We start from the raw sequence: 9,799 nt of genomic DNA on the forward strand, positions 1-9,799 counted from the left end.
ACCGGGCGCGTGGAGAACGCGGCAGGCGCGCCGGCGAGAGGGTGGAAATTCTTCGCGCAAAAAAACCGGGCGGCAAAAAGGCCCGGTTAGAACCACGCGCCCCTCAGGAGCTAAGGTAGAGTGTTGGGTGTCAAGACACCGGCGTCGGCGACTCACTCCCCAGAGGGTTGAGCTGCTCAACGAAGGTGAAGCCATCCGGATCTGCACAGCTCGCCCTCCGGACGCGCAGCTCCCCGCGATGGTCCCCTAGCCACCGCCGCCTCAACATCTCCAGCAAGTAGTGAAAGGTCCGCCACAGCCTCCAGCCTCCACCTCCACCCGCGAGCCGCCACCGCTGCCGCCCGCGACGCCGCCCGCCGCGTCAGATAGCCGCGACGCGCGCATCGAGTCGCGTCGGAGAGCCGCGCCGCACCAGCAGCAGCATCTGCACCACCAGCAGCAGCAGCAGCACCACCACCACCACCCGAGAGAGAAGCGCACCTGCCCGACGCCGCCCGCCGCGTCAGACGCTCGCGACGCGCGCGTCGAGCCCAGTCGCACAGCCGCGCCGCGCCAGCAGCAGCATCGGCACCAGCAGCAGCAGCACCACCACCACCAGCAGCAACAGAGACATGCAGTGCAGGCGCAGAGGCGCTCGCAGAGCGGCGCTCAGCGCCGCGCACGCCACGCTGCGGACCGTCGGACGAGCGCACCGTACGTCGGCGGCGAGCCGCGTCGCCAGCCGTCTCGCGAGAGAGCGGCGCCGCCGCGTGCGCGCAGCAGCCGCCGCGGCAGAGGCGAGCCGCGGCGACGTCCGCACTAACGGATAACGGCCATTGGCGGTTTCTCTCTCTCTCTCTCTCTCGACACCGGCGTCGGCGACTCACTCCCCAGAGGGTTGAGCTGCTCAACGAAGGTGAAGCCATCCGGATCTGCACAGCTCGCCCTCCGGACGCGCAGCTCCCCGCGATGGTCCCCTAGCCACCGCCGCCTCAACATCTCCAGCAAGTAGTGAAAGGTCCGCCACAGCCTCCAGCCTCCACCTCCACCCGCGAGCCGCCACCGCTGCCGCCCGCGACGCCGCCCGCCGCGTCAGATAGCCGCGACGCGCGCATCGAGTCGCGTCGGAGAGCCGCGCCGCACCAGCAGCAGCATCTGCACCACCAGCAGCAGCAGCAGCAGCACCACCACCACCCGAGAGAGAAGCGCACCTGCCCGACGCCGCCCGCCGCGTCAGACGCTCGCGACGCGCGCGTCGAGCCCAGTCGCACAGCCGCGCCGCGCCAGCAGCAGCATCGGCACCAGCAGCAGCAGCACCACCACCACCAGCAGCAACAGAGACATGCAGTGCAGGCGCAGAGGCGCTCGCAGAGCGGCGCTCAGCGCCGCGCACGCCACGCTGCGGACCGTCTCTCTCTCTCTCTCTCTCTCTCTCTCTCGAGTTCGCCGTCGAGGGGACATGGACGTGTCCATCGATCGCCGCCACGATCCCCTGACCGATTCGAGGCACGTGCTGGCTCTGTGCTGGCGATGCACAGGTTGCTCTTCTACGCTCTCGCTGCCATGAACGGCGGTCCCTTCTCGTCCGACCCAGTGGTGCAAGAAGACTACATCTCACCTCTTCCCGATGCTCTGCGTTGCAGCCTCATGGCCGTCCACGCATCCGGCCGATCGAAGCACAGCGCCAGCCCGTGGCGCCCTGAGATGGACGCTTACGTGCTATTACGCCATGTCCGCGACAAAATCTCATTGCCCAAGGTGGCACAGCAGTGGCCATTTCCACCAGCTGCAAAAAAGTCGCGTGCAGTTCAGCTTCGGTGGCATAATGTGCTGAAAGGTCTCGCCGGTATCGACGAGCTTTCCTTACTGATGTGCGGAAGGTGCGAGGAGCAAGAAATGAGCGAGACGCAGCTGAACAGCACCGAGGTAAGCCTGCAGCCGTGGGTCGAGGACGCTCTCGTGCAGCTTCACGCGCGAAAAAACGTGCCGGTGAACTCAAAGTTCACTCCGTGGACTCTCGACGAGGACCGCCTCCTGTTGCACTCGTACCAGAACGGCGCGAAGATCAACGAGATCCGAGTCGGTGCCCGCAGCTACAAGTCCATCGAATGCCAGCTACGCCGCCTTCAGAACGTCACGCCACTGGTTCGCGACGCGCATCACAAGAGCCGCTGCGACCCTGAGGCGCCGTTTCAGTACCTGCAGCACGATATCTGGACGCCGATCGACTCGACCCTCGCTCTACCGCCGTGCGCGCAGATCGATTGGATTCGCGGCGTCGCAAAGGTGCCTCCCTGACCCTGTTCGCCTGCACGCGCGCGTGATCATACGGCTATCTCCAACGACTAGTGAATCCATACCCTCCCAAACACTTATCTCCTCCGTCATTCATCACCCAATGATATCGGACCCTGAGCTCTCCGGTTTCCATCCATTCGAAGACCGGCGCCTCACCTTGTGTGGGTGCGACCCATCGCCTGCCCTGCCCGTCATCATTCATGCATGTCCATGCATTTCCAGGCAGCTCGCTCGTCCGCACGCATTCCTGCCAATCTATTGGGCGAGGGCGATTGAGAACGGCGCCTCGGAGGGTGGCTAGCCACGCCTCTGGCAGGCTTTCAATTAATCGGCTGTATTCGTGTTGGTCGCAGGGCGGGTTTGGGTGGCAGCTTCTCCTAAACTCGCGCCAGGCCATTGGCAGGCCGTCCCCGCCAAGGAGGTGCACTACGTGTGTTACCCCGACCTCTGCGAATCGCACCGATCGCTCGTAGACCTCCCGTGCGTCTTCCTCTCTTTCATTGGTCCACCGGCAGAGTTTGGGTTTCGGTTTTTTGTCTCTCGCCAGTCGCTCCCAGTCCGGGCTGTCGAGTACCGCTGCGCCCCACCAGCCCGACAGGTGTGGGTTGTAGAATAGCGGCTCCATTAACACGCGCCCGATCGACCAAAGCCCCCCCACTCGCACTGTCCTCGGTACGCCCGCCCTTGCCTGTCGGTACGTGACTTCAGGCGTGTGGTCTTTCTGTGCGGCGTCGTCACCATCGTACGGTACTAGTCCTCTCAGAGTGCCATGCGTCTTGAGTGCGATGCGCCAGTAGGCGGGCATCGTCTCGGGGAGATTGAGAAAATCGCACGAGGAGTGGAAGAGTCGTCGCCCCATGCGGAGGTGCCCGTATGCTTGATTGACGTAGGATGCCACTATATTCACGCCTTTGTGTGACGACGGCGTGACCAGGCGGCTCACGTGGCGCTGGTATAAGCTGCGTGTGAATATCTCGATGTCCTGGCAGTGTTGTCCGCCCTCGGGGCGCTCTTGGATGAGCGTCTCGCGTTTTACCGCGTGACGGCGTGCCTGGTGCAGGCCCTCCGCATTTGCCGGCGCCTCAAAGAAATTCCACGCGTACCGCTGCCATTTCTCGAGCATTTGGGGTAGGTTGGGCGGCGTCTGCGACTGCACTAGGTACCACGCACAGGACTGCACGTGGTTCTTGATGATTATATTTCGGCCCCGTCTTGAGCGAGGCATGCCTCTTCCCACCCATCGCTCATACCGCTTCTCCATCTTCGCCGTCACAGTCTCCTCCCATTTGCGGGCTATCCTCTCTGGGGCGCCGAGGAAAATGCCGAGATATCGGATGAGCGGGCTCGTTGTGTTGATGTCGCGTCCCTCCTCCCACCCCTGCGGCAGGACGGTCGAGTCCCGGAGCGACCCGACCCTCATGCCAAAAGTCTTAGACCATGAGTTCAGCGCGCCCGACCCGTCCTCGTAGATATTTAGCAGTCGTTTGAATTCATTGAGCTGGCCGGTGTTTCGTAGGAATATGATCAAATCGTCGGCGAACCCTAGCACTTTTAGGGTGTGGCGCAGTTGGTCGTCGCCTCCCGTCCCGGGAATTTCCACTCCCTGGAGAGTGTCGGTTGTGCTGATGAGGGAGAGGAAGCTCTGTATCACCAAGAGGTACAGAATGGGGGATAGCGGGCCTCCTTGTGACACTCCGTTTGTCGGTCTGAACGCCCCTCCAATGTGCGAGTTGACCTTGACTTTGTACTCGCTGTTCTCGTATAGTATTTCTGCCTCTGACGGCCCGATACGCCACCCGAAGCGCCACAGGTCCACGCACGCGGGGCTGCGCGACTCTCTCGCGGCCCACCGCCCTCCCGCACGCCGTTCGACCTCCACACAGGCGCTCGCTCGAGCCTCGCCGTCCGGGCGGTCCTGCGCGTCCAGATCTCGGCGACCATGACCCGCCACGCGCCAGCTCTGCACCTCTCCCGCGCGCGCCCGGCTGCTGGCATGGCGAGGCGGGCGAGGCTGGCGCGCTGCGACCGGTGGAGCGCCGCGCGGGCAGCGCACCAGCCTCGCACGCACCTCTCCACTGCGCCGCGTGCGCCGCTGGCAGTGTGCTGCGAGGCTCAACATGATGTGGTCACAGGGTAGTCGGGGTGTGGCTTGTGGTGGCTTGTGGTGCTGATCGCTGGCTCAACTCACACCCCGGGTCGAGATCGCGTGTCGAGACTGTGACGAGAGGCGACGCGCCGCGACCCGCGTCACATGGACATGGACATGGACATGGACATAGACACGGATCTCGGGCTTCCGGTCCGCCCCGCGTCGGAGGTCGCGCTGCGTGTGTTTCTTTTTTCGTCTTCTCACAAAACGCGAGCGCACGTGTCCACGTTTCCGAAGAACGGCAATGCCAGTCACGGGACTGTCCCACCCCCGCCCACAGTGGAACGTTTTGGTGTGAAGTCTGCGGTCGTCCCCTCGCCTTTCGGTTTCGCACTACCACCCATCCGCCATCGAGCCTTGGCTCGAGGACGCGTTCTCGTCGTTCTCGTCGTTCTCGGCGTCGGCCTCCTCCGTCTTGCGCGCCGCCGCCTCCGTCTTCAGCGTCTTGCGGCATTTTTGGACCAGCCTGCGCGCCTATAGCTCATTGTGTGTGAGCGAGTGCGGCATGGTGTGTGGGCAGCCTGCGGGGCACTGGCCTCACCTCCTCACGCGCGGAGAGCCCAGCGGCGGCGGCGAGCTTCAGGTAGTCCAGCCTGCACTCGCACGCCTGCGCTGAGCACGCGCTCGCGCCGGCCACCAGCTGCAGCTTCGTGTCGGGCGCCGGCGGGTGGGCAGCGCAGTACCGGAGCTTGTGCTCCGGGTCGTCATGCAGCGGCACGGCGACCTTCACGATGTGCTGCTGGTAGCCGTTCGAGTCGGTCATCGTGAACAGCCGTCGATTCGGGTCGACTCGCTGGGGACGACGCCCTCTGCCTCTGCCAGGACCGTCGACTCTCGTTCGGCGACGCGAGCCTCGCGCCACGGTCGCCGGCTCGGCCGTGTCGCCGCCGGTGAGGTCGGCCGTCTCGAGGGCTGCCAGGCCGCGCGCGAGAGCCGTCGGGCCGCGGTGCCTCGGCGTATCATCCATCGAGAACTGTCTGTGACCACTTGCGGAGAGCCGAAGTGAGATGCTGTTCCCAGTTGGCTATTAGTATTCACAGGAGCTGCACGCCGTCATGGCGACTCTTCCCATCACTGCACGGCAGCGACGCGTCGCTGCACGTGCACTTCCCTTCCAACATCCAATCCGTCACCAACTTGCAGGCGCAGCCGAGCGAGGCTGTGTTTGCGGTGGCAGAAGTGGCAGAGGCGGTCTACGGCACGTCGCTCGTGCGAGAGAGGCTGCCTAATGCAAGCCGCACACTGGAGACGAAGGGAGTGCCTGAGGACTCCCAACTGATGGCAACGGTGGCGTGGCCGTCGAACAAGCCGCCAGCGATGCAGCCAGTTGTCACCTTCGATCAGCTCTTTACGTGGGTGGTCAACTCGATGCGCAAGGCGCACCTACCGACGGACAAGGAGGTGGTCCTCTCTCTCGCGGAGCACTCGGCGCTGCGCGTCAAGTCGCATCCGTTTGAGCAGTTTGCTCACCTGCTGCTCGTGGAGGTGTATGTAGGTTTGACGACTAATGCTTCAGCCCGGGGCGCTCCGCACCGCCGCGCCGATCGCCATCCCGCCACGCCCATCGGCCAAGTCCGGCCGGCATCTCATCGCCACATAGCCCGCGCCCACGCACGTCTTGCTTGGCGACCGCAGCTCGCGACGCCCACTGCGTGGGACAGTTTTCCGCGCGCTCAATGCCTTGCGCGCCCCTCGCGTGCAGGCATTCAGCGAGCCGCGCGCGAGGCTGAAGCACTGGCGGAGGCGACGGTGACGAGGTGTGTCGCGACTACTCGTAGTCGCTGGGGCCTGGTGCCGCTCTCACAGCTGCTCCTCGCCCGCCCCACCGACAGGGCTCTTTGGCAGATGGTGCGCGCGCCTCAGCGACACGCTCGCGGCTGCACCTCACCCCGCCTGCCGGCGTGACGGTGCACCCGGCGGCGTCGCGGGCTTGGGACACGGCTTGGACAGGCCGGCAAACTGCTCGTACCCTGTCCCTTGCGGTGGGGTTGCCGAGGTGCGCCGCCCACCTCTGCCTCCCCATCTCCCCCCTCAACGTGACGCCCGCCGCGCCCGTGCCCGCAGGTTGACCATCGGGGGGACACTGCGTCGGAGAGAGGCCCCGCTCGCGCGCGCAGCGGCAGCACCCGTGCAGCTCCGCGCTTGGGGCGTTGCGATTCGCCGGATGGCGACGTCTAAGAGGCACGCGGCGCCCTCTCTTAGCGCCACCGCCCGCCCTTCCCGCCCGCCGCACCCGGATCCTATTCACAGCGCCCCAAACACCGCCTTCAGGCCGATCTGCCGGCAAACTGGCGCCGGAATCTCGATCCTGGGGGTGGGAACTATCGACGCGACCGGCACGGCCGACGAGAGCGACGATATTCCCGGCGCGCGGCGCCCCCCAAAACCCCTCAATTCTAGCCCAGCCGTCCATCTGCGCGACACACATGTGACCGGATGGGCACCCCCGACACGGCAGCCTCTACGCGTAAGCTCGCGCCTCTCGTGCCCGGCGTCGCGCCTCGCTCAGAGGCGAGCGGCGGTGCCCCATGACGGCCCGCCCAGACCGCCCGCGAGAGCACAGCGCCGTCTTCAAAGCGACGTGTCTTATCCCTCTGCACCCGTCGCCTCCCACAGGTAGAGGACTATCGGAAGGAACGTTCGGGGGAGAGAGCCGCCGCTCGTGTGCCCTGCGTCACGATACCCTGGGAGGCGCCCTCCGAGAGCCCGGGGCCGCCCGGCAGGGCCGAGCTCGAAGGCGCGCGGCGGCCCCCCCAACGCCGCGAGCCCCGCCCCCACCGCCCGCCGCGCCCGCGCCATCAGGCCGACCACGGAGAGGACTCCGCGCGGGAGAGAGGCGCAGCCCTCCCGCCCTCCCCCCCCCGTTCACGAGCCTCGGCCGCCGCACGGCCGCCCACGCCCCCGCGACAACGCCCCCCGACTCGGCCCGCACCGCGAGCCCCACCCCCGCCAGCAACCCAGACCACACCGCCGCCAACCGCCGCAGGAGCGGCCCGACCACCGCCAGCCAGCGGCGACGGACGCCCCGACCCGAAGGGCTAAGAGGCCCCCACCGGCACCCGCAGCGGCAACGCGGCTGCGCACGGGATCCGAGGGGTGAAGGCTCCGCGGCGTCGAGCCAGAGGGGCTGTCGTGCGGCTTTTTCCGCGCGGAACGCGGCCCCCGGCAGCCCGAACACGCGTGCAGCAGAGGGGTCCGGGACCACTTTTGGCGCAGTGTGGGGCGGGGGGTAGGGGGTGAGGGTGGGAACGGGGGCTCTGTCGTTTCGGTCCAGGCCCCGTACGGCCCGGCCGCGCCGTTTTTACGGCCCCCCAAAAGACCCACAGGGCGTTAAGATCGAAAGTACACATCGAGGTGGCTGAGAACCCCCACAGTGTGAGAGGTCGGCAGCCCGAGCGCCGTCGACCGCACCGACTACGGCACAGCCTCCGGCAGCGCCCGGGGCTTCGTCGCCAGCACCACTCGCAACAGCTCTCGCGCGCCGCCGTCTGTGGCGACGCGCAGAACATCAACAACGCTGCTCGCAACAACATGCGTGTCGCGCACTCATTCATGACCGGTCTCAATGCCCCACCCCCCTGCGCGCGGGCCTTCTAGGCCCGCGGGTAGTCTCCCCCCATCCCCAGGGCCTCCAGGGCTCGCACCTCAACCTCTCACAGACCAGCGCATAGCGCCATAGGACGTATTTTCTTCTCAAAACAAGGCCACCGGAGCCGCCTATGCTACTCCTGCGAGGAAGGCGAGGCACTTAGGTCCGTGACCGAAACACAAACATCGACGACACGCAATCTCAGGAATGCTGCTGCCCCTGCCCCTTCGCCGTCGGGGGGTTGATGGAAAAGATCAGCGAGACCTCGAGAGAGTAGTACCGAAGGCGCTCTTTTTGATCGAGCCGTGTGAGAGCCCTAGGTGTTGAATACCTCGCGGAGCGCAGAAAAATTCAGGAAAATACGTATTCAAGGCCAGAAATCTTGAATTCATGAATACAACCCTTGTATTCCAAGAAAAAAGAATTTCCGCGCGTCGAGCGCTGCGACTCGGACTCGGAGGAGAACAACTCGGACAACGAGGAGGACCTGATGGTCTAGTGGCCGCCCTCTGCCCGCGCTCCGCGCGCGCTAGCGCGCTCCGCGCGCTCTCCGCGCCGCGCGCTCGCTGCGCGCTTCCGCGCGCTTCCGCGCGCTCCGCGCCTGCACAACTAGCTAGAGGTGCTCCGCGGCGCTCCGCGCCGCATGTATTCCGTATGTGTTCCGGCGCTGCGCGCCTTTTTGAATACAGTCTTCAGGCTCCTGGGAGACCTCTCTGTGAATTCATGTATTTGTATTCAACACCTAGGGTGAGAGCTCCGTCGGTGGAGCTGCACTCAACCCCCCCTCGCGCTCAGGTTTTTGTGTTCGTGAGTCCAGGTTTTTCCGCTCCCTCTCGCGCTCGCCCCGCCGCACCACGCCACCAATGGGCGCCGCGAGCTGCACGCCCAGTACCCCCGCGACGCCTGCTGCTCGCAAACCCGCCGCTCCCGCACCGCTCCCGCCATACGAGCCGTCGCCCGCGCGCTCGCAGATCCAAAACAACGTGGGCGAAGGGGATCGCCGCGGCCTCTTGCGTGCTGGGCCTCAAGCTGCGTCCGCTGTGAGTAGGTGCGGCCCTCTTGACCCCCCTTCCCCCCGAGCCCCCCTTTCTCTTCCCTCTTGATGGCCCGGCGAGTGCTGCAATCAGAGAGAGCACTCTTGCAATCAGCGAGGGAGATTACCCGGGATATCTTCCCCCGATCCTTCCCTCGCAGGTGCATCGACGCTGCTCGTGAGCGCCTGCGCCCCTCCACTCGTAGCATACACCTCTCCACCGACAGCACAAACACACACCCCCCCCGTCGTGGCGGAGCGGTCGTCGGAGGCGCCGAGAGCATGTACCGCGACGCGATCCGGCACGTCGCCGCGATGATGATCATCACCATCGTCATCATCGTCATCATCGTCATCGTCACCACCACCACCAGCAGCATCAGCATCAGCATCACGTACATCATCAACATGCTGCTCTTGTGCCTCCGGACACGCCGTTCGGCCCTCTGCGAGCAAAGCTCTAGCTGTCTGCAGGCCGCCCTCGCCACCCCTCCCCAATCTTGCTGCACCTCCCGCGTCCTGGCCGGCCGACACGCGAAAGCGCCTGCTCAGCATCGGGCGTGCGCGAGCCCTTCCCGCCTGCCTCCACACATCTCCGGCCCGATGCCCGTTGAGGCCTGACTTGATCTTTTGCCGGGCACAGGCGATCGCCATCCGACCCATGATTACTTTGGAGCCTCCATAAAAGCCTGCGGCCCTGCGGATACCCTGGAGCCCGGGGGCCAACTCTTTGCCGAAGGTGATACCTTGA

General features: G+C 65.6%; 3 protein-coding genes across 3 annotated transcripts in view; 1 reads left to right on the forward strand and 2 right to left on the reverse strand.

Moving 5' to 3' along the window:
* EMIHUDRAFT_467966 (hypothetical protein) overlaps window positions 1–613 on the reverse strand; it is a gene marked incomplete at its 5' end in the record, with an annotated part of 4,502 nt that extends 3,889 nt beyond the window's left edge. Inside the window, one exon of the mRNA XM_005785034.1 lies at window positions 541–613. Coding sequence (XP_005785091.1) covers window positions 541–613 — 73 coding nt within the window. The remainder of the gene's footprint in view (window positions 1–540) is intronic.
* A 4,146-nt stretch (window positions 614–4,759) lies between these two features.
* Window positions 4,760–5,189, reverse strand: EMIHUDRAFT_230666 (hypothetical protein; the record flags this gene model as incomplete). Its single annotated transcript, XM_005785035.1, has 2 exons — window positions 4,760–4,900; window positions 4,968–5,189. 2 exons carry the CDS (start codon window positions 5,187–5,189, stop codon window positions 4,760–4,762), a joined length of 363 nt encoding a protein of 120 aa, XP_005785092.1.
* A 244-nt stretch (window positions 5,190–5,433) lies between these two features.
* EMIHUDRAFT_456031 (hypothetical protein) lies at window positions 5,434–7,779 on the forward strand. Its single transcript, XM_005785036.1, has 8 exons — window positions 5,434–5,438; window positions 5,512–5,921; window positions 6,129–6,183; window positions 6,259–6,422; window positions 6,491–6,607; window positions 6,698–6,792; window positions 7,043–7,262; window positions 7,413–7,779. Exons 5-8 carry the CDS (start codon window positions 6,591–6,593, stop codon window positions 7,657–7,659), a joined length of 579 nt encoding a protein of 192 aa, XP_005785093.1. The 5' UTR covers window positions 5,434–5,438; window positions 5,512–5,921; window positions 6,129–6,183; window positions 6,259–6,422; window positions 6,491–6,590; the 3' UTR covers window positions 7,660–7,779.
* The last annotated feature ends 2,020 nt before the right edge of the window (window positions 7,780–9,799 follow it).

This window comes from Emiliania huxleyi (assembly GCF_000372725.1).
Source record: "Emiliania huxleyi CCMP1516 chromosome Unknown EMIHUscaffold_165, whole genome shotgun sequence".
In the NCBI taxonomy this organism is placed as follows: Eukaryota; Haptophyta; order Isochrysidales; family Noelaerhabdaceae; genus Emiliania; species Emiliania huxleyi.